Source organism: Dromiciops gliroides, chromosome 3, assembly GCF_019393635.1.
Source record: "Dromiciops gliroides isolate mDroGli1 chromosome 3, mDroGli1.pri, whole genome shotgun sequence".
Classification (NCBI taxonomy): Eukaryota; Metazoa; Chordata; class Mammalia; order Microbiotheria; family Microbiotheriidae; genus Dromiciops; species Dromiciops gliroides.
This window is the reverse complement of record NC_057863.1, coordinates 613,431,114-613,455,282: the sequence shown is the minus strand read 5'-3', so window position 1 is coordinate 613,455,282 and position 24,169 is coordinate 613,431,114. Positions and strand designations below refer to the sequence as shown.

At 41.3% G+C, this 24,169-nt stretch overlaps 3 protein-coding genes across 3 annotated transcripts in view; all 3 read left to right on the top strand.

Annotated features, from left to right (window-relative positions):
- Positions 1–2,197: 2,197 nt before the first annotated feature.
- Positions 2,198–2,589, top strand: LOC122749755 (biogenesis of lysosome-related organelles complex 1 subunit 2). The gene has a single exon (XM_043996274.1). The coding sequence runs from the start codon at positions 2,221–2,223 to the stop codon at positions 2,518–2,520; it is 300 nt and encodes a 99-aa protein (XP_043852209.1). The 5' UTR covers positions 2,198–2,220; the 3' UTR covers positions 2,521–2,589.
- Positions 2,590–8,019: 5,430 nt separating this feature from the next.
- LOC122750402 (40S ribosomal protein S14-like) lies at positions 8,020–8,508 on the top strand. Its single transcript, XM_043997122.1, has one exon. The coding sequence runs from the start codon at positions 8,053–8,055 to the stop codon at positions 8,506–8,508; it is 456 nt and encodes a 151-aa protein (XP_043853057.1). The 5' UTR covers positions 8,020–8,052.
- Positions 8,509–10,913: 2,405 nt separating this feature from the next.
- CDA (cytidine deaminase) overlaps positions 10,914–24,169 on the top strand; it is a 31,903-nt gene continuing 18,647 nt past the window's right edge. Inside the window, 2 exon segments of the mRNA XM_043991327.1 lie at positions 10,914–10,985; positions 10,987–11,236. Of these exon segments, the coding sequence (XP_043847262.1) occupies positions 10,914–10,985; positions 10,987–11,236 (322 nt within the window).

The following is a 24,169-nucleotide window of genomic DNA, read 5'->3' as shown; positions in this document are numbered from 1 at the left end:
CCAACAGATCCAGGTAGGCAGTATAGTCGTTACACATATCATAATGATTGATATGGACAATATAGATCTCATCACAGGAAGATATATGTATATATATATATATATATATATATATATATATATAGGCTTCCCCTCTATGGGGTTTTGTGTATTGTCCCTTCCTCTCTGCCCTGGTTTTCCCCATCTTTCTCCATGTCTTTGTTCTCCTTTTGAAAAACTAAGCCCGGGGCAGCTAGGTGGCACAATGGATAGAGCACCCACCGGCCCTGGAGTCAGGAGTACCTGAGTTCAAATCCAGCCTCAGACATTTAACACTTACTAGCTGTGTGACCCTGGGCAAGTCACTTAACCCCAATTGCCTCACTAAAAAAAACAAAACAAACAAAAAGAAAAAAAGAAAAACTAAGCCCAACAATGTGGCTCAGGTGTATAACTAGCCAAGGATCAATCATCCTCAACTGTGGTGTTTATGGGGAAATTTACTTGTTGTATATGGAGTCATTATCCATGTCAGAAGAAAGTCCCCATCAATGGATAGCAAAGAAGAGATTCAACAGTGTATCTACCTCCCCATAGTCTCTGTCATGTCTGACCCTCTGAGTTTTGAAGTCTCTTCTAATTCCAACATTCATGTGTTCCTAGGGCCGGCCCTCCCATCTCTGACATCCCATGTTCCATCTTCTCTTAGCTCTGACATTTGTATGTTCTAAGGCTACTCCCAGCTTTGACATTCTTTGTTCTAAGGGTCCTTCCAGTTCTAACATTTTATGTTTTAAGGTCCCTCCCAGCTCTGACATTCTGGGTTCTAAGGTCCCTCCCAATTCTGATATTCTGTTTCCCAAGGCCACTCCTAGTTCTAATATTCTTTGTTCTAAGTTTATTCACAGCCCTAATATTCTAGGTTTTCTGGTTCTTTCCACTGCCAGGCATTCTATAATTCCTCAGTACTTGTCCAAGCAGCACTGCTGGTCAGTCTGGTTATTTCATCCAAGTCAAGAAGGAAACCTGCCTAAACATGAACTTAATGTGTAAGCCTTCCCCTGGTGATATGAACTTTATTTTTGTTTTTTGTTTTGTTTTGTTTTGTTTTTGTTTTTTTAGTGAGGCAATTGGGGTTAAGTGACTTGCCCAGGGTCACACAGCTAGTAAGTGTTAAGTGTCTGAGGTCGGATTTGAACTCAGGTACTCCTGAATCCAGGGCCTGTGCTCTATCCACTGTGCCACCTAGCTGCCCCTGATATGAACTTTAAACAGAGAATCTGTGGAGCTTAGTGTTTTACCTAAATGAATAAATTTTGAACGGTAACTTTTCAGGTGCAGGAAGAAGGTGGGGAGAGTTATTCTGGAGCTGGGGGGGCTTTCCTGGGGTCCCTATAGCTATAGCAAGGAGACATCTGTCTCCTTGACGCTAAGGCCAGCCTGCAAACTTGTTTCCATGGCCCAGGAGTTGTGTGGCCCAGGGCAAGCCAATCTCACTTCCCTGCGTGTCAGCTTTCTCATCTGTCAGGTGCAGGTAATAATTCCCTGCCTCCTTATCTCAAAGGCAGAGACCATGAGGATTAAATGACATATCAAATGAGAAAATGCTATGGAAAGTGGAAAAATTATAACTTGCATTTCTAAGTACCTTAAAGTTTGCCCTTTCCTTGTAGCAACGTTGTCAAAGAAGTAGGAGATCAAGGGGTCTTATACACAGTATCAACAACACTGTGTGATGATCAACTGTAATAGACAACTCTACTCAGCAATACAATGATCCAAGATAATTCCAAAGGACTCATGATGGAAAATGCTCTCCATACTCAGAAAAAGGAACTGTGGAATCTAGATGCAGATTGAACCATACTGTTTCTACTTTTTGTTTTTGTTTTTTCTTTTTTGAGGTTTTTCCCTTTTGTACTGACTAATGCAGAAATATGTTTAATGTGATTGTACATATATAACCTATAACAGATTGCTTGCTGTCTTGGGGAGGGGGGAGGGAAGTGAGGGAGGGAGAAAAATTTGGAACTAGAAATCTTATAAAAACAAATGTTGACCCTTTCCCTCCTCTCCTTTCCCCCTTCTCCTCCCTCCCCGCCCCTCCCCCTCCCCACCGTCCCCCCTTTGTCCCCTTCCCCCCCCCCCCCCCCGTATTCCCATCCCCATCCCTCCCTTCTCGGCCTAGACGATGCAGTGGTGGAGACGGCCGAGGAGGCCACAGAGCCGGCCGAGGCGGACATGTTCTCCAAAATGGCCACGTACCTGACAGGCGAGCTGACAGCTACCAGTGAAGACTATAAACTTCTGGAAAATATGAACAAACTGACAAGCTTGAAGTACCTAGAAATGAAAGGTATTGCAGTAAACATAAGTAGAAACCTAAAGGACTTAAACCAGAAGTATGCAGCACTTCAGCCTTATCTGGATCAGATCACTTTAATCGAGGAGCAAGTAGCAGCTCTGGAGCAGGCTGCCTACAAGTTGGATGCATATTCAAAGAAACTAGAAGCAAAGTACAAGAAGTTAGAGAGGCGATGAACGCTTCTCCAGCACAAAGACGGACTCCAGGAATGACTGTGAGGGGGTATCGACTCCATAAAGGGAAGCCGTCTGGCCCATCCCCGGAGGGTCCCAGCCCCCCTTTGCTTTGGATGAGTGACTGGCTGCCCCCTGACATTCCCCTAAAACTCTGCCCCGACCGTGTGCTTCGTTGTGTGCCCTGGACCAAGGCTTAGACATCAGGATCAACCCCGGCTGGAGCCAACTCCCGGCTCCTCCCCGCCCCCCATAGGACTCCTCTTTGACTGTTCTGAATGTGCCCCTCCCCCATCTCCCCCCTCGTGTTCTTGAACTTGGATAATAAATGCCGATTTCTTAAAAAAAAAAAACAACAACAAATGTTGAAAACTATCTCAACATGTAACTAGAAAATAATAAAACACTTTTATGATAAAAAAAGAAAAAAAGAAATTCATCCATGGACACACAACTAATATGCATCTCCTAGGTTTGTTGATTTATTTGGGGGTTTTTAAACCTTTTATGAATACCAATATTGCAGTATTGGGCAATGCATTCTTTCCCCTTCACGAAGTATTGGGCAATGCATTCTTCTCCCTTACACAAAGGGCTCACATCATTTTGGGGTTTTGGGGGTTTTTTGGGGGTTTTTTTTTGCGGGGCAATGATGGTTAAGTGACTTGCCCAGGGTCACCCAGCTAGTGTCAAGTGTCTGAGGCCGGCTTTGAATTACATCATTTTGTGATCATATCTAGAATGCCAAGAAGCTCAGGAGCTGGAACGACCCCAGACAGCCAGGTGCTCTAGAACTTATAGCGAGAATCCTCTCTGAATCACTGAGGATCACAAATTAAAAGCAGAAAGGTGCCTTCAGTTTACAGAAGAGGAAACTGCTGAGAACATGACTTGATCATGAGACTCAGCAGCCCCAAGGCATCTTGACAGGGGAAGCCATTTCCATCTGGGAGCTTGGGCTAGTTTTCCCCTTCAAGAGCTTAGGGTCACCCTAAACTCTAATGAAGGGAATCAAGGACAGTGGTTCTTTCCCCCAGGGAAAGAATTCCTCCAGCCAGAATTCTCTTTCTACTTTACACAGAAATCAGGTTTCCCTATTGGGTGGGGTCCTGCCCAACCTAGTTTACAAGCTTGTGCCTTGGCAGATAGGGGGAATTATCATTCAGTCATTCTGTTCAGAGACTGACTGATCTTTTCAGGAGTGGGGTCTTGACAAATAGGAGGAAAAGGATAGATCACAAATGAATAATCAGTTATCAATATGATGGTATAATATTAATTTCTCTCATATAATAAGACAAGTACTAGATCTGTGATTTCATTGTTATAGGAAACTCCCAGATGAAGAAATTCCCTTCACCAATGCAAATCAGCATCTTCTCAGTAACTTAGAGTTTTAAAAGGGTGCCTAGGGGGCAGCTAAGTGGTACAGTGGATAGAGTACAGGACCTGAGTTCAAATCCAGCCTCAGCCACTTAACACTTACTAGCTGTGTGACCTTGGGCAAGTCACTTAACCCCAATTCTCTCACCAAAAAAAAAAGGGGGGGTACCTAGAACAGAGATGTCAAACTCAGGGGCTGAACCAGATTAAAATATAATTGGGAAATATTTAACAAAATAAATAAGAATACAATAAAACATAGATAACATTGCATTTGGGGGGGGGGCAGGGCAATGAGGATTAAGTGACTTACCCATGGTCACACAGCTAGTGAATGTCAAGTGTCTGTGGTCATATTTGAACTCAGGTCCTCCTGAATCCAGGGCCGGTGCTTTATCCACTGCACCACTTAGCTGCCCCTCCTGGATGACTTTTTAAGAAGACCATTCCTTTTTCTGGACCTCAGTTTCCTAATCCGAAAAATGAAGGACTTGGTCTCTGAGGTCCCTTGTAGCTCCTCATAGTGTATGCTTTAAGGTCTCTTCTAGCTCTGAATTCAAGAGACAACAAGATATAGTGGATAGAGATCCAGCTAGGTGGGTTTGAGTCCCACATCTGACAAATCACATATTTTCTGTGTGAACCTGGACAAGTCATTTGATCCCTTATTGCTCTAGGCAACTCCCTAAAATGAGGTTTCTTTACCTGTAGTCTGTGTATGTTGTGTGTATATGTATGTGTATGTATGTGTGTATGTATATGTCATAGGGGAATAGGGTAGGGGATTTGGGACAGGGGTAGGGGTTTGGGGTCCTTAGGAATTCCTCTTTAAAGAATTACACCCTCTTGCACACAAATCCAGTGGAATAAAATAATAGTTTATTTAGGGGCTGGGGAAGAGAAACCAAGAGAGAGAAATCCCTGGACTTCTTCTCATGGGGAGAAGGCATGGCATAGAGCGTGGCTCTGAGATACCAATCTCCTGGAGCAGGAGACAGGCAGTGGTCTGATGAGGTGATCTCTGACTGTGGAAAGTTCCCCCATTGAGAGAGGACCATCCCCCACTGGTGGTGGCTGGGGGAATTGGGTGAGGGGTGGCTGCGGATCTCTCAAGTCATCTCTCTCCTCCTCCGGGCACAAAGACAACAGCCACACCCAATCTTATCTCCCAAAGGGTGAGGGAGATTGGAATGAAGGGTGGTGGTCCCAGAGCTAACTCAGTCCAGATCAGGTTCCACTTATCTCTTTAGGTATGTCTGTCCTCTGGTTTAGTTTCTCAAGGAGAAGGTTCTTTGATGTACCCCAGAGAACTTCTGGGGTGCTATGCCCTATAACATGTATGTGTATGTTATGGGCCCATAGCACCCCAGAAGTTTTCTGGGGCACATCAAAGAACCTTCTCCCAGAGAAACTAAACCAGAGGACAGACACGCCTAGAGAGATAAGTGGAACCAGCTCGGACTGAGCTAGCTAGGGGACCTCCACCCTTCTTTCTTGTCTCCTTCAACCCTGGGGCGATAAGATTAGGTGTGGCTGCTTCCTTTGTGTCCTGAGGAGAGAGATGGCTTGAGAGATCTGCCGCCACCCCTTGCCCAACTCCTCCAGCCACCACCAGTGGGGGATGGTCCTCCCTCACTAAGGGAACTTTCCACAGATGGTCACCCCCATCAGTCCTCTATAAAAGTATCTGCCTGTCTCCTGCTGAGGAGAATGGTATCTCAGAGCCAGGCTATCTCCCCATGAGAAGAAGTCCAAGGATTTCTCTCTCTTGGTTTCCCTTCCCCTGCCCTAAATAAATTACTGTCTTATTCTAATTGCTTTTATGTGCAAGAGGGTATAATTCTTTTTTTTTTTTTGTGAGGCAATTGGGGTTAAGAGACTTGCCTAGGGTCACACAGCTAGTAAGTGTTAAGTGTCTGAGGTCGATTTGAACTCAAGTCCTCCTGACTCCAGGGCCAGTACTCTATCCACTGTGCTACCTAGCTGCCCCCAAAGGGTATAATTCTTTAAAGAGGAATTCCCAAGGACCCCAAACCCCAAACCCCTATCCCTTTCCCATACCCCCACCCCATTTTCCCCACATGTATATATGTATATATACACATACATTCATATATGTATATATGTAATAACTTATTTTTAATAGTATTGTCTTTCCAATTACATGTAAAGATAATTTTAACATTCATTTTTTATAAAGATTTGCTTTCTAAATTTTGTGAATAGATTTTTAATCAATAACTATTTTAATATAATTTTATTTCATTTGTAAGTCTACACATTTTCATTTATTTATCATTTATTTGCTTATTTATTTGTTTTATGACATTTTGAGTTCCATATTGTCTTCCTCCCTCACAACTCTGCATTAAAGAGAACCAACATTTTATCTATACAGATATACATACATTTAGAGAGAGAAAGGAAGACAGAGACAGAAAGAACCATATAATACATACTTCCATACAACAGTTCCTTCTTTGGAAATATTAGATAGCATTTTCTTTCAGAAGTACTTCATAGGTGATATGAATGATCACAGTACTCAGAATAGCTTAGTCATTCCTAGTTACTCTTTGAACAATATTGCTGTTACTATATACAATGTTTTCTTGGTTCTGTTTCACTCAGCATTATTTCATGCAAGTCTTCCCATGTTTTTCTTTTTTCTTTTTTTGTGAGGCAATTGGGGTTAAGTGACTTGCCCAGGGTCACTATGCCACCTAGCTGCCCCTTTCCATGTTTTTCTAAAACCAACCAGCTTGTCACTTCTTTTTTTTTTTCTTTGTTTGGTTGGGTTTTTTGCAGGGCAATGAGGGGTTAAGTGACTTACCCAGGGTCACATAGCTAGTTAAGTGTCAAGTGTCTGAGGCTGGATTTGAACTCAGGTCCTCCTGAATCCAAGGCCAGTGCTTTATCCACTGCGCCACCTACCTGCCCCCAGGCTTGTCACTTCTTACAGCACAGTAGTATTCCATCACAATCATATTCCACAACTTATTGAGCTATTCCCCAATTCATGGGCATCCCCTCAGTTTCCAGTTCTTTTTCTTTTCTTTTTTTTTTTTTTTTTAGTGAGGCAATTGGGGTTAAGTGACCTGCCCAAGGCCACACAGCTAGTGAGTGTTAAGTGTCTGAGGCCGGATTTGAACTCAGGTACTCCTGATTCCAGGGCCGGTGCTCTATCCACTGTGCCACCTAGCTGCCTCTTTTTCACCATAGAGAGCTGCTATCAATATTTTAGAACATATAGGTTCTTTTCCTTTTTCCCTGATCACCCTGAGAAACAGACCTAAGAGTGGTATTGCTGAATCAAAGAGTATATAGTTTTATAAGTCTTAGGGCAAAATTCCAAATTGCTATCCAAAATGGTTGGATCAGTTCACAATTCCACCAACAGTGTATCAGTATTCCAATTTTTCCATATTCCCTCCAGCATCTGTCATTTTTCCCTTCTAACATTTTAGTCAATCTGATAGGTATGAGGTAGTATGTCACAGTTATTTTAATTTGCATTTCTCTAATCAACAATGATTTCTATCATTTTGATATGACTTTATATAGCTTTGATTTCTCCTTCCAAAAACTATTCATATCTTCTTTTGATCATTTAGCAGTTGGGGAATTACTCATTCTAATAAATTTGATTCAGTTCTCTATATATTTGAGATATGAGGCTTTTATTTGAGAAACTGGCTATAAATAAAATTTCCCTCCATTTTTGGCTTTACAAATCCTTTTTCATTTAATGTAATCAAAATTATCCATTTTACCTTCCACAATGCTCTCTGTCTCTTGTTTATTCATAAATTCTTCTCTTACTCATGATTCTGATAGGTAATATATTCCAAGTTCTTCGAATTCACTTATCTCCCTTTATGTCTAGGTCATGTATCCATTTTGACCTTGGTAAACAGAATTAAGATATTGGTCTATACCTGGTGTCTGCCAGACTGCTTTTCAGTTTTCCCAGCAAATGTAATCCCATGCATTTAATTTTATTTTGTGCACTTAAAAACATTGTTCTGAGAAGGGATCCATGGGCTTCACCAGAGTATCAAAGGGGTTGGGGGACATAAAAACAGTTCAAAGATCCCCTACTTTAAGACTATATCGCTTTCCGGTGTTGGCGGCCCAAGTGAAGGAGCAGAAATGGCACCACGCAAGGGGAAGGAAAAGAAGGAAGAGCAGGTCATCAGCCTTGGACCTCAGGTTGCAGAGGGAGAGAATGTGTTTGGTGTCTGTCGTATTTTTGCTTCCTTCAATGGCACCTTTGTCCATGTGACTGATCTCTCTGGCAAAGAAACCATCTTCCGAGTGACTGGTGGGATGAAGGTCAAGGCTGACAGGGATGAATCTTCTCCCTATGCTGCAGTGTTGGCCGCTCAGGACGTTGCCCAGAGATGTAAAGAACTAGGCATCACTGCCCTTCACATCAAACTTTGGGCCACAGGGGGAAATAGGACTAGGACACCTGGCCCTGGTGCACAGTCAGCCCTGAGAGCCCTGGCACATTCTGGAATGAAGATCAGGCAGATTGAGGATGTCACTCCAATCCCCTCTGACAGCACTCCCAGAAAGGGTGGTGGCCGTGATCGCCGTCTGTGAGTATCGTTTGTTGGATTATTTTTGTCAATAAAAGTGTCACGATGAAAAAAAAAAGACTATATTCGCAATTACAGAGAAGGTGCTGATGTGCATTGGCATTGGCTGTACAAATTGAAATAACATTCCAGTCCAGTTCTAAAATCCTTGGGTTCCCAGGCTTCTGTTTCAATGCCCCAGCCCTTTTCCTTCCCATTGTTTTCTTCAGGAAATTGTTTGGGATTTGACATCTTGCTCTCTTTTAGAGTATTTGCATTCTAAAGGGGAGGATCCCAGGGATGAGGGCTAGCTAAAAGAAAGGGATACCTTGTTAGCAAAGTCATTGTGGGTATCAGTGGGAGATTAAAGATGGAAAGGGGTCTGAGAATCCCAGATCCAGAAGGAACTTCCTGGGACACCTGGAACAACCCATACCTATGCAAAAATCCCCTCTGCAACACACTAGAAAAGTGACCATTCATCCTTCCTGAATGACATCAGGGGGAACCTACTACCTCCCAAGTCACCTTTGAATATTTAAAAATTACCAAGGAGCCTGATAGACACAGATTCTCCCAGTTCCCTACTCCCATTAGATTTCCTGAAGACAGAACTGGAGCACTTTTCCAGCTTTGCTTCCCTGGTACTCATGTCTCAAACGTTTTTTATTTTCCTCAACTGGACCTCTGATTTCATTGGCACAGGAAGCTCTCCAATGAAGAGCTCTCTTTAACCAAAACAGATCAGATGCAACTTGTTGTCTTAAAGACCTGCTCAGTGCAGTAAGAGGGTAAATCACCTGCTGAGGGCTGAGCATCCCCCATAGGTCAGAAGCAAAACTTGAACCCAGTTTGTCCTGACTCTGAAGCCAGCACTCCGTGTTTCACACCATGAGGCCATTGGCAAACAGGGCTTAAGCTGAATGAACACATAGTAAGAGGTGGCTTAGCCCTAACCAAGAATCCTGTTCCCCTGTTCTCACCTCGACCCCCAGAGCAACTCTTGTCCCCTCTTTAGATCTCCGTGTCCTCATTTGTAAAAAGTTCTCTCACTTCTAAATTGTACCATCCCAGCATCCTAAGGTGCAGTACCTTGCACCTAGTAGGTGATTTATAAGCACCTGTAGAACTGAGGCATAGGAAAGTGATGGATATGAAATAATGAATAAAAGGAATTCAAAGAATCATGTCTAAACTGATGCAAAGTAAAGTAAGCAGAAGCAGGGAAAACAAAGTCATATCCAACCTAAACCAGCGATTCTTCACCTTTTTTGAGCTCTAGACTCTTTGGGTAATATTTGGTGGTCTGTGAACCCCATCTCAGAATGATGTTTTTAAATGAATAAAGTAAAATCTGTTGGATTACAAAAGAAACCAATTATATTGAAACAGTTGTCTTTTTTAAAAAGTTCCCAAGACCCCAGGTTAAGAATTCCTGATGTAAATGGAAAGAATGACAACAAAAATCCCAAGCCAACTGCTGTGCAATTATCATGACTAAGAAACTTGGCCCTGGGGTTGAGAAAATGCACCTTCCTTTCTTTTTTGCAAAGATGAGGGACAAGAGGTATGGAATATTGGATATACTGATTCACTTAGTTTATATATTGTCAGTTTTGCTAAAAGCTTTTACCCCATTCATTCATTCATTCATTCATTCATTCATGTATTTATTTATTTATTCATTCATTCGTCAGTCTGTCTATCTATCTATCTATCTTTTTTTTGCAGGGAAATGAAGGTTAAGTGACTTGCCCAGGGTCACACAGCTAGTAAGTGTCAAGTGTCAGAGGCTGGATTTGAATTCAGATCCTCCTGAATCCAGGGCCAGTGCTTTATCCCTTTTCCCCCCTTAAAAAAAAATTCTAGGGGGCAGCTAGGTGGCAGTAGATAAAGCACTAGCCTTGGATTCAGGAGGACCTGAGTTCAAATCCAGCCTCAGATACTTAACTAGCTGTGTGACCCTGGGCAAGTCACTTAACCCTCATTGCCCTGCAAAAACAAAAACAAAACAAAACAAAAATTCTGTTAAAAGAAATGATACTTTAAAAACAAAAGCTAGCAATAACACTTTTTAAATGTTTGTGAAATGAGTTGGTTCCTTCTTTGTTTCAGACTAGCAGGTGTTGCTATTATCTTTTTCGTCTCCTCTCATCTGGAGTGTCAGCAGATTCTCAACCCCAGAGTACAAGGAGCAAAGGGGAACCTGGAGCCAAATGACCTGGACTCAGAAGGGTCATTCATCTTTCGGGGCATGGAAAATATAATGAGTATCCCCTTCCCCCCACTCCCTTGCCTCCTGGCTGGGACAGTGGTGGCTCGTCACTCCAGCCCCTACCGGAACACACCCATCAGAAGGCGCACCTACTCGGCAAATGCTAGCCCAGAAGACACACCCACAAGGGGGAGGGGGAAAGGGAGGGTGGAGTCATGGCCCCAAGCCCAGGCTCCAGTTGGTTGCTCAGGCCAACACCCTTTTGGTGCCCATCTTCCATCCCCAGCCCGGCAGTCGCTGCCGTCTGCCGGCTCCCTGCCTACTGCTGACCTGAGAGAAGAGCTCCTGAGGGTCAAGGCAATGGCTCAAGTGCCTGCTGCCCTGGCCCCGTGCCCAAACTCCTGGGAGCCTTTAGATCCAGCTCAGATTCAGAAGCTCATTTGCAGGAGCCAAGAAGCCAAGAAGTTTGCCTACTGCCCCTACAGTAACTTCCCAGTGGGGGCAGCTCTCCTGACCCTGGATGGCAAGATTTTTTCAGGTAAGCCCAAAGTTCACTCTTTCTCCTACCCCTTACCCTTGGGCACAGAAAAAGACAGATGGAGAGCTAGACTTGGAGGGAGGAAGACTTGGATTCAAATCCTGCCTTATAACACATGGCAAATGACTTAGCTTCTGTGGGCCTCAGTTTCCTCATCTGTAAAATTAAGAATTTGGGCTGGATGACCTCCGAGGTCCCTCCCAGCTCTAACTCTGTAATCCTGTGAACTTCCTCCTTGAGATGCCCCTGGTAACTTTTAAATCTTAGAAGATCAGTTAAAATCAACCTGTAAATAAAATTGTATTTCAATAGGACAACTTTATGCTCTTAAAAGTTTTTTTGGGGGGGTGGCAGCTAGATGGCACAGTGGATAGAGCACTGGCCCTGGAGTCAGGAGTACCTGAGTTCAAATCCGGCCTCAGACACTTAACTAGCTGTGTGACCCTGGGCAAGTCACTTAACCCCAATTGCCTCGCTAAAAAAAAAAAAAGTTTTTTTTTTTAAACAGGATGTTTTTTTAAATATTAAATGATAGATTAAAAAAACAGCTTTTTACTCTCTGAGGGTATGTCCTCACAGTCTTGGTATAGATTGTTCCAAACGGCCTTGAATCACCACTGACCACCATTACCAAGCAAAGTTGTCCCTCTTCCCTAAGCAGGGATGGCCAGTTTTCCCTGGTATCTGGCTGGGGAGAAGTAGGCTTCATTCAGAACCCAGGTATTTCATCCAATGAGAGTTGGGGATAGTAAGGGGGGTGGGCGCAAGAGAAAGGATTTTGTACTCTTGAAAGACTGAATATATGAGAGAGAGAGCAAGTCCTCTTGGAGGTTAGGATGGGATAAGACCTTTGAGGTGAGGGCTCACAGCATTTATAGCCAGAAGAAACTTTTGACACTCCTTCTATTCCAATCAAATTATTTTACAAATGAGATGGCTGAGGCCCAGGGAAAGGGAGTGACTTGCTTAAGGTCACATAGGTAGTAAGCTGCAAAGTGATTTGAACCCAAGTCCTCTAACTCAAAATCCAGATCTACATGGTACCATAAGGTAAATTGTCTGGTAAGGTGAAGAGGCAAGTGTAGCCTAGGAGTGACAGGTTAGCCTCATAGAAAGCAAACTAGACCTGGAATCCATTGAACCCTGCCTGGTCTTAAATTCCACTTCTGTTAACTTCCTCGTTGTGTGCCTCTTGGCAAGTCACTTCTTCTGCTCCTCAGTTTCCTTGTCTGTAAAATAGGGCTTTCAAGGTATCTAGTTCTTTTTTTAAAATCCAGAATTTTTGTGATCATAGACTTGTCCCAGGTCACGCCAGTAGTAAGAATCAGAAGCAAGATTTGAACCCGGGACCTCTGACTACCAAGCAGTATTCTTTTCACTGCACCATGCCGAATTCCCCAACAAGGGAGATGATGCATGCCAAGTGCCCTATATAAATTTGAGTTGTTATTACTATCATCCAGGGCTTGGATGACCTCATGGCCCCAGAGTTCTGTGACTCATGATGGCCTGGCCTCTCTTGTATTGGACCCTGTTAATCTGAGAGACAGCAGGGATGCTGATGGCCACTGTACTGTCGGGTTATAATAATCATTTTCTCTATAATCCCTGTACTCTGGCCTTCAAACATATCGGCCACATGCCCAAGTAATTAATAACTACAATTAAATCCTCATTACATTATATCTCATGGTCCAGCATCTCTCTGCCAGGATTTCTGGAGGATCAAATGAAATAATGTTGTTAAAATGGTTAGCACAGTGGTTAGCATATAGTAGGTGTTTAATATGAGATAATAGTTGTTGAGAGAAATTATTATTTCTCTCTCGTATTTAATAACTAATTATTGAATTGGGACCAAGGTTTTTCCCCTTTTCTACTTCCTCATTTAGAAATCAGCCCCTATAGGTTACTCAGGAAGCCTTTGAAATGCAGAGGTCATATTGACAGGAAGAACTCAGATCCCTTAAAAAGGTAAAGTTAGGTGAATTGAAAAATTCCAGCCCGTTGTGTTTTACTCCTACAGGTCTGGGAAAAACCAGTGATATGGATACAGATAATTCTCTTTAACCAAAACTGAGTGATCCGAGTCATGTACCCCAGACCCTCATTAGAATAAGTTCACCTCTCGTATCTCATTAATTATTAACCAGAGTTGATTTCCAACCTCAGGGACACCCATTCCTCCGAGGGCATATAAGCTTTGAGTGGGTTCTTTGAGGGGCTTTGGTCTAAGAGAGATGGTCAAGTGACTACCCTCTTATTAATAATATGCTGGTGTTATTAATAAAATGATTAATTATATAAAAACTATATCTCTCAAACTTTTTATACATCATAGTAGTAATATGCTTAGCACAGCGCCTGGCATATAGTTAGAGCTTAATAAATGATTATTCCCTTATTACATGACCAATGCTTGTGACCAGCTATGAATCAATGCTATTGTGAGGATCAAGGGAAATAATATTTGTAAAATGCTTAGCATAGATCCTGGCACATAGTAGATGCTTAATATGAGATAATAGTTGTAAAATGCTTAGCTTGGAGCCTGGAACATAGTAGGTGCATAAGATAATATTTTACTAGCTGCGTGACCCTGGGAAAGTCACTTAACCCCAATTGCCTTAAACATCTGAGGTCATCTCCAGTCATCCTGATATATATATCTTGCCACTGGACCCAGATGGCCCTGGAGGAAAGAGTGAAGTTGGTGACCTTGCACAGCCCTCCCTCACTTAAATCTGATTCAGTGGAGGTCATAATAACATCACCTCCTGATGTCACGGTCCTCTTCGAAGACAAAGAACAAACAACAACAAGATAATATTTGTCAAAATCTTAGCACAGAGCCTGGCACATAGTGTTTAATAAATGATTATTCCCTTATTACATGACCAATGCTTTTGACTGGCTATGAATCGATGCTGTTGTGAGGATCAAGGGAAATAATATTTGTAAAATGCTTAGGATAAATTCTGGCACATAATAAGTATTTAATAAATTATTTTTTTCCTTTATTACCTAGCCATTCCTTGGGACCAGCTATAAATAAATGCTGCCAGGTGGGAGACCAGAAAAGGGGAAACTGAGGTAGAGGAGAGGGATGGAGGGAGGCCATAAGGTGTAGTAGACAGGAGCTGACCTTGGGGCTGGAGCACTAATGACACCTGCTGTTGATACAAATCTTTAAAGTAGATTATCTCAAAAAGAAAAAAAAAGCACATTATCTCATCTGAGCATCTCATTGACCCTGAGAGAGACTGCTGTCATTATCCCTGTTTTACAGATGAAAGTAAAGCTCACAGACAACAGGACTTGCCCACGGTCACAAAGCTGGCAAGTGTCTGAGGCAGGATTCCATCAGGCAGGCAGTCTATCAGTCAATAGCCAGCACTTACTAGGAGTCAGGCACTGTGCACAGCTCTGAGGGTACAAAGAAAGTAAAACACATATGGTCCCTGAGACAAGATAGTAGGATTATAGTTTAAGAACTGGATTCAAATTCAGGTCTTCCTGACTTCAAGTTCAACGTGCTATCTGCTACACCAGCCTTTGAGCTCAGAGAGGCCGCCTCGTCCATCCCTTCCACTTTGCAGATGATGAAATTGAGGATTAGGCAGATGAAGTGACCCGCCAAACATCACCCAGTTAGTGTAGGAGGTGGGATTCAAACCCAGGTATCCCTAAAGTCCAGTGCTCTAAACACCACACCACACTGCCTTTCATAGGAGACTTAGATTTGAGTGCTTCCTACTCCTCTCACTCAGTATGTCCCTCCGGCCAAGTGATTTCACTTTCCTGGATCCTCAGTTTTCCTTATCAGTAAAATGAGATTCATCTTACTGGTAATATCTCCCTCCTAAGGTTGCTGTGGATAGAGAGCTTTTTTTTTTGTTGGATATAAGGAGCTCTGGAAGAGGGGATCATTGCTACCCCAACGGTAAGGAGAGAAGTGCATTAGAGGTATAAAACAGCAAGGAAATGCTTGCTGGGATGTGGGGACTCTTTTGAGAGAGGATTCTTACCCTCCCTTCCAAAAAAAAAAACAAACAACTGAAGAAATGTGTAAGATATAAAAATGGTCCTTGCACTAGAGTAGCTTTACAGCCTGGGAGAAGGCACTAGTCACTGTGATCAGAGTCCCAGGGCTGTCCCTAAACAGAAAACTCCCCAGATTATGCTGGTTAGAATTTTGGGACACTGACATCCAAGAAATCAGAACTTCTTCAATCCTAACCTTTGGTCCATAGCCTTATTCCCAGGGGTTGCCAACATAGCACTTGCTTAGCCAGCCATTTAGGGTGGAGGGGTTGGATTGGGCAGAGAGAGGAGTTGCTTTTCATGGATCATTAGGGAGCAGTTACTTGGCTAGAGCAAAACTTCTTAAACTGTGGGTCGAGACTCCTTTGGGGGCCGCATAACGGAATGTGAGGGTCACAAAAATTTGGCAACAGTAAAAGGTTACGTGTATCTATTTTATATACCTATATACCCGGGGTCATGTAAAAAATTTCTTAGGCAAAAAGGGGTCATGAGTGGAAAAACTTTAAGACGCCGTGGGCTAGAATACAGGGACAAAGTTGTACTAGTGTAAACTTGAGCAAGTGACTTAAGCTTCCTGGGCCTCAGTTTCCTCCTCTGTAAAATGGTGGTGAGGAGGAGATGGATTGGGATAGGGGATAGCTAGCAGTCCTTCTAACTCTAAATCCTATGATTTTCTCATCTGGAAAAAGAGCCCAATAAGTTGATCTACAAGTATTTAAGTACTTGCTAAGTGCAAAGCTCTGTCCAAAGTGCTGGAGATGGTGGTGGTGTTTGTCCTTCATTCTGGAAGAGGACCATGACTTACAATGAATTGGATTTGAGAGAGGGCTGTGCAAGGTCACCAGCCTCACTCTCTCCTCCAGAGCCATCTGGGTCCAGTGACAAGATAGACGTCAGGACAACTGGAGAAGGTCCTGGATGTTTAAGGCAATTGGAGTTAAGTGACTTGCCCAGGGTCATGCAGCTACTAAGTATCTGAGGTCAGATTTAAACTCAAGTCCTCCTAACTTCAGGGCCAGTGCTCTATCCACTGCGCCACCTAGCTGCCCATGAGATATTTTAGGACATGAAAAAGGAGTCCTCATCCAGAACTGAATGTTCTCTAAGTGTCTTTATGCTCTAAATCTTATAATCCCGTGTCCAGGTGAGTCATTTACAGGTACATGACTGAACCAACCATCATCACCCAGCAGTTTCTCCTCTTTGCCAAGTCATTCTCTCCACAATTTGTTTAGCCATTTCCCAATTGATAGGCATCTACTTTGTTTATAGTTCTTAACTGTCACAAAAGGTGCTACTGTAAATCTTTGGGCATATGAAGGATTTCTTTTATCAATGGCTTCCTTTCAATAAGTCCAGTAATGGAGTCTCTGGCTCAGATACTATGGATATTTAAACTACTTTATGTGCATAATTCAAAATTGCTTTCCAAAATATTTGTACCACTTCACAGTTCCACCAACAATGTATTAGTATGTGTATCATCCCCAAAGCCCTTCAACATTGACTCTTTTAAAATTTATTTTTTAATTTATTTAGAATTTTATTTTTCCCCAATTACATGTAAAAACAATTTAACATCCATTTTTTTCTTTTCTTTTTCTTTTTTTTTCAGAGCAATGAGGGTTTAAGTGACTTGCCCAAGGTCACACAGCTAGTAAGTGTCAAGTATCTGAGGTTGAATTTGAACTCAGGTACTCCTGAATCCAGGGCCAGTACTTTATCCACTGCATCACCTAGCTGCCCCTAACATCTATTTTTTTAATCATAAAAGTATTTTATTATTGTCCAGTTATATGTAAAGATAGTTTCCAACATTTGTTTTCATAAGATTTGTAGTTCCAAATTTTTCTCCATCTATCCCTCCCTTCCCTCCCCCTTCCCCAAGACAGAAAGCAATCTGATAGAGGTTATATATGTACAATCACATTAAACATATTTCTGCATTAGTCATGTTGTGAAAGAAGAATCAGGACAAAAGGAAAAAAAACTAAAAAAACAAAACAAAAAACAAAGTAGAAACAGTATGGTTTGATCTGCATTCAGAATCCACAGTTCTTTTTTTCTGGATGTGGAGAACATTTTCCATCATGAGTTTTTTTGGAATTGTCTTGGATCATTGTATTGCTGAGAAGAGCTAAGTCTATCATAATTGATCATCACACAATGTTGCTGTTACTGTGTATAATGTTCTCCTTGTTCTGCTCATTTCACTCAGCATCAGTCAGTCCATTTAAGTCTTTTCAGATTTTTCTGAAATCTGCCTGCCCATCATTTCTGACAACACAATAGTATTCCATTATATTCATAGACCACAACTTGTTCAGCCATTCTCCAATTGATGGGCATTCCTTTGATTTCCAATTCTTTCCCACCACAAAGAGAGCTGCTATAAATATTTTTGTACATGTGGGTCCTTTATCATTTTTATGATCTCTTTGGGATACAGACCTAATAGTGGTATTACTGAGTCAAAGGGTATGCACAGCCCCAGAGCCCTTTAGGCATAGTTCCAACTGCTCTCCAGAATGGTTGAATCAGTTCACAACTCCACCAACAATGCATTCGTGTTCCAATTTTTCCACAGATTTTCCAACATTTATTATTTTCCTTTTTTGTCATATTAGCCAATCTGATAGGTATGAGGTGGTACCTCAGAGTTGTTTTAATTTGTATTTTTCTAATCAATAGTGGTTTAGAGTATTTTTTCATTTGACAGTAGATAACTTTGATTTCTTTATCTGAAAACTGCTTGTTCATATCCTTTGTCAATTGGGGAATGACTTGCATTCTTATAAATTTGATTTAGTTCCCTCTATCGTTTAGAAATGAGGCCTTTATTAGAAACACTTGCTGTAAAATTTGTTTCCCAGCTTTCCACTTCCCTTCTACTTTTGGCTGCATTGCTTCTGTTTGTACAAAACCTTTTTAATTTAGTGTAATCAAAATAATCCATTTTGCATTTCATAATATTCTCTATCTCTTGTTTGGTCATAAATTGTCTAACATACATTTTAAAAACTTTGTGCTCCAAATTCTCTTCCTCCCATCCTCCCCACTCCCTCTTAAGAATTCAAGCAAATCTTGGGGATGAAGAGAAAGCTAAGACTGGGTCCTTGTGTCTCCCCAAGAAACCCATTATTAATAATTATTTTCTCACAGGATCATGGGTTTACAAACATTCAGTAGCAATGGAGTGTCACAGAAGGGTTTTTGTTTTGTTGATTTGTATGTCTGCTTGGTTTTTTAATTTTTTAATTTATTTTATTTTTCATTTATGGGTTAGAACAAGCATTTCCATAATGTAGCATAATAAAAAAAGATGATTATACATGAAACTTCAAATCTATTACATTCAACTTGCTATTCTTTTTAAATATATAATAAAGTTATCATATTTTAAAAAAGAATTCAAGCAAGTCAATATAAGTTATACATGTGTTGTCATGCAAAGTATTTCCATTTTAGTCAGGTTGTAAAAGAAAACAGACCAAAAAAAACTTAAGAAAAAGAAACAAATTTTTTTTTTTTGCTTCAATCTGTATTCAGACACCATCAGTTCTTTCTCTGGAGATGGATTACTATTTTTTTTTTTTTAGTGAAGGCAATTGGGGTTAAGTGACTTGCCTAGGGTCACACAGCTAGTAAGTGTTAAGTGTCTGAGGCTGGATTTGAACTCAGGTACTCCTGACTCCAGGGCCAGTGCTCTATCCACTGTGCCACCTAGCTGCCCCTTGGATCACATTTTTCATAAGTCCTTCAGAGTTGTCTTGGATCATTGTGTTGCTGAGAATAGCTAAATCGTTCACAGCTGATCATCTTATAATATTGCTGTTACTTTGTAGATAGTACATTTCATTTTGCATCAACTCATGGTAGGCTTTCCAGGTTTTTCTGAGAGCATCCTGCTCACCATTTCTTATAGCACAAAAGTGTTCCATCATAATCTCATCACACTATTTGTTCATCCATTCCCCAATTGATGGGTGTCTCCTCAATTTCAAATTCTTTGCACCAGAAAAGGACTGCCACAAATATTTTTTGTACATATAGGTCCTTTAACTTTTTGGTTTTAATCTCCTTTTGGATAGTGACCTAGTAGTGGTATTACTAGGTCAAAGAGTATGTATGGTTTTATAGCCCTTTGGCCATAATTCCAAATTGCTCTACAGAATGTTTGAATTAGTTTACAACTCCACCAGCAGTGCATTAATGTCTCATTTTCCCCATATCCCCTACAACATTTGTCATTTTCCTCTGCTGTCCTACTGTCCAATCCAGTAGGTATAAGGAAGTACCCCAGTATTGTTTTGACTTACATCTTTCTAATCAACAGTGAATTAGAGCATTTTTTTCAAATGGCTATAGATAGCTTTGATTATTTCATCTGAAAACTCTTTATATCTTTTGATCATATATCGATTGGGGAATGGCTCTTATTTTAATAAATTTGACAGTTCCCTATATGTTCAATATTGACTCTTGCCATTTTTTGTCATCTTTGCTAATTTTCAGAGTGTGACATGAAACATCAGGGTTGTTTTGATGCTTTTCTCTTATTAATAGCAATTGAGAGCATTCTTTCATGTGTTTGTGAATAATTTGCAATTCTTTTGAGAACTGCTTGTTCATATCCATTGACCTCTTATGTATTGGGGAATGGCTATTAGTTACATATGTGTATGTGTTTGTACATACACATATATGCACACATACATGTGTATGTCATCTGTATTTGTTGTTGCTCAGTTGTATCCAATTCTTTTCTAGGCAAAGATACTGGAGTAGTTTGACATTCCTTCTCCAGTGTGTCCCCATTTTATGGGGATGATGGCAAATAGGGCCTTAGTCAGGCACCCTTTAGTCAACCACTGCAACTTCCTTACAGACAGCCTTTACTTTTCATCAATTTTGACCTTCAGAGAAAAGGCTTATTATACATCTCACATCACCTGAAAAGGAACGGTAGCCAGGGTATTGTTCAGTCCTGTCTGATGCTTTCTGACCCCATTCAGGGTTTTCTTGGCAGAGATACTGGAGTGGTTTGACATTTCCTTCTCCAAAAAGGAACTGAGGCAAACAGGATTAAGTGACATGCCCAGGGTCACACAGCTAGCAAGTGTCTGAGGCTGGATTTGAACTCAGGAAGATGAGTCTTCCTGACTTCAAGCCTAGTTAATAGAGATCCACTCTAGTAGTAGAAGACTTGAGGAGTAAAAAGAACTGAAGTCTTGCTTCTCTCCCCAACACGTCTTCCATTAACCAGCTGTGTGACCCTGGGCAATGCTCTTCTCCCTGGGCCTTGTCTCTTCACTTGTAAAATAAGAGGATTCGTGTTCTTTAGGATCCATGTGTAAAATAAGGGGATTGTGCTAGGTGCTTGACAATTTCCACCTTGTTCTACTATCCCACGATCTGACATTCTGTGTCCTAAGATTCTGTATCGTTCCAATTTTAGTATATGTGCTGCCGAAACAAGCACATGTCCTAAGATTCTATCCACGACCAAAGCTTGATATAGAGCCAAAGGCTTGGGTCTCCTAATATTCACAAGTGGCAGACTGGTCAAAGTAGACCAGCCTGGGTTGGAAAATAGAGACAAATAAGAGTGGGATACAATTCAGTCACTGACAATAGCAAAGAATCAAAGGAGCATTCTGCTCACCCACTACTTTCCAGGTTCCTCTTTGTCAAGACAACATATTATTTCCTATAAATAATGGTAATGCCAGCTCCTGTTCTATGGTCCTTTACTGATCCCAAAGCACCTTCCCCATCACATCCTTATGAGGTGCTTGATGCAAGGATTGTTGTCTCCATTTTACAGGGGAGGAAACTGAGGCTCCCAGGATCACAAAGCTAATTTAAATATTTTTGTGTGTGTGTGAGGCAATTGGGATTAAGTGACTTGCCCAGGGTCACACAGCTAATAAGTGTTAAGTGTCTGAGGCCAGATTTGAACTCAGCTACTCCTGAATCCAGGGCCAGTGCTCTATCTACTGCATCACCTAGCTGCCCCTTCACAAAGCTAATTTAACAGTCATGCTGAAACTGAAGCCCAGGGTTTCTGACCATCAACCCAGGGTTCTTTCCACCCCACAATGCTGCCTCTGGACATCTGAGTTCCAGTAAAAACAGGAGAGTGACACTAAGAATCTGGGGAGGAGTCAGGAATTAGCTTTTTATAGACTGCTGGTGTCCCAATCTCAGTTCTTTAATGCTGAGTCACAGCAGGGCTTAGCTTGTGGCTCCTAGGAGTGTTTTTCACTTATTTCCTTCCCTTTGTGTAACCTTCCCCATCAGTAGGAAACTCTATGAGTTTTGCAAGCCACCCTGTTCTTTGTGTGTTCTTAGGACATTCCGTAAAAATGACAGTGCAATGATGAAACTGTTTAAATATTATACCACGGTTAGCAACACCTCTTGTTTATTTACCTCTGTTTCTGCTGAGCCCAGCAGAGGTCTTTGCATGGAGTAAGTGGATCTTTATGAAAAGTTTATGGAAGGAAGCTAGTCAGCCCCAAATCTCTTATTTAAGAAAAAAAATAAGAAGTTACAATACACTTAACTCTAAACAACAACACGATCAACAAGCATTATTAAGCTCCTACTATGTGCCAAGCACTGACCTGAACACTAAGGATACAAAGGCAAAAGAAAGACACATCCCTGCATTCTAGAAGCTTAACATTCCAGTAAAATAAATCATATATATATATATATATATATATATATATATATATATATATATATATATATATATAGTGTTTAACAGGCCAGCTTTGGAATCAGGAAAACCTGGGTTCAAGTCCTGTCTCTAATACACAAAAGCTGTATGACACTCAAGTGTGCAAGACACTCAATCTCTCAGGGCTCCCGGTCTGCACTCAATAATTGTATGTATAGGAGAGTTGTTGATGTGTATCAGAGGATGGAATTTCCACACAGGAAGTTCCTTACACCTTTGAAATCAGAGGTTTGGACCCTCTCTAACTTTCCCAACCCCTCCAAAATAAAACAACTCAAAATTCATTTCCCTCCAAAATAAAATTACTCAAGAACACAGTTCCATAGACTTAATAGACTTAATATCTCTTAACATACTGGCTTTTGCCTATTTTTGTATCCCTAGCATTTAGCACAGTGCTTGGACATCATAGGTGCTTAACACATTTTTATTAACAGACTAACAATTAATTGATTGTCTACTCTGTGTCCTTTTTCATTTTGTTTATCCATTCATCTCTAAATTGAGATTGATACAGTGCCTGGAATATAGTAAATGCTTAATAAATAATAATATCAGCTAGCATTCATATAGCACTTTTTTTTTTTGCAAGCAATAGGGGTTAAGTGACTTGCCCAGGGTCACACAGCTAGTAAGTGTCAAGTGTCTGAGGCCAGATTTGAACTCAGGTACTCCTGAATCCAGGGCTGGTGCTTTAACCACTGCGCCATCTAGCTGCCCCCATATAGCACTTTTAAAGTTTGCAAAGTTATACATATTATCCTCTCAATAATCCTGGGAGGTAGGTGCTGTTATTATCCCCCTTTAACAAATGAAGAAACTGAAGCAAGTAGAAGTTAAGTGACATGTCCAGGATAACACAGCCGGTAAATGTCTGAGGTCAGATATGAACTCAAGTCTTCCTGACTTTATGCCCAATACTCTATCCACTGCCCCACCTAACTGCCCTCTAATGAATACTTACTGACTGAATATGTCAATAATGCAAGTCAATTCATACCTGTGCATATTTTGCATATATACACAAGACATAGTTCCACAGTTCTTGTCTTCAAGGAGTTCACTGTCTAGTAAAGAGATCACAGGATCATAGATTTAGGGCATCTGGGAGGTCTTTGAGTCCAACACCCTTGCTTTATTAATGAGAGAACAAAGGCTAGGGAAGAAAGTGACTTTCCCATGGTCAAACAAATGGCAGGATTCGGACTTAGGTTCTCCTATTCCAAATCCAGCAGTCCCATTGCACCATGCTGCCTTTCTAAGATACCAGCCCAAGTAAATATTACATATCACATTGCATATGAGGACTTTAAAGACATGTACACCAAGTGCCCTGGGATTTCTGACCCAAGGAGCAGGGAAGGGTCTCTGAAGGAGCTGGCATTTGAGTGGAGCTTTAAGAGATGGGCAAGAATTCAACCAATGAAGAGAGAGAGGATATTTCAGGCATAGGGAATGGTGAGTCTGAAAGGCCATACACTTTGGGTACTGTCAAACACAGTAGTGCCCCACTCCTGGAAACAGCCTCAAAGCTACTATTCTGGTGACCACAAAACTCTTTATGTATTGTCTTCCCCTCACTACATTTTTTTTTTGCGGGGCCATGGGGGTTAAGTGACTTGCCCAGGGTCACACAGGTAGTAAGTGTAAAGTGTCTGAGGCTGGATTTGAACTCAGGTCCTCCTGAATCCAGGGCCAGTGCTTTATCTACTGGGCCACCTAGCCCCCCCCCCACTACATTTTAAGCTCCTTGAAGACAGAACTATCTTGCTTGCTTACATTTATATTCCCAGAACTTAGCAGTGCCTTGCTTTATGTAAGTGCTTAATAAAAGTTTTATTTATCTACCCATTCTTTTTCTATCTATCCATCCTCCTCTATCCATTGATCTCCATCCTTTTTTCTTTCCATCTATCTATCCCTCTGTCAATCCTGCTGTCTATCCATCTATTTCTCCATCCTCTTTCCATGTTTATTCTTCTATCTCTATCCATCCTTCTTTATTCTTCTATTTCTCCATCTCTCTCTATACTTCTATCTATCCTTCTATCCTTCTAACTCTATCTGTCCATCTAGCCAGCCAACCATCTGACTATCTATGATCATTGTTTTCATTCTGTTTTCTTTCTTTTACACAA

Excerpts from the sequence above, each read along its gene's own strand:
- LOC122749755 (XM_043996274.1), top strand. The coding sequence starts at position 2,221 with ATGTTCTCCAAAATGGCCACGTACCTGACAGGCGAGCTGACAGCTACC.
- LOC122750402 (XM_043997122.1), top strand. The coding sequence starts at position 8,053 with ATGGCACCACGCAAGGGGAAGGAAAAGAAGGAAGAGCAGGTCATCAGC.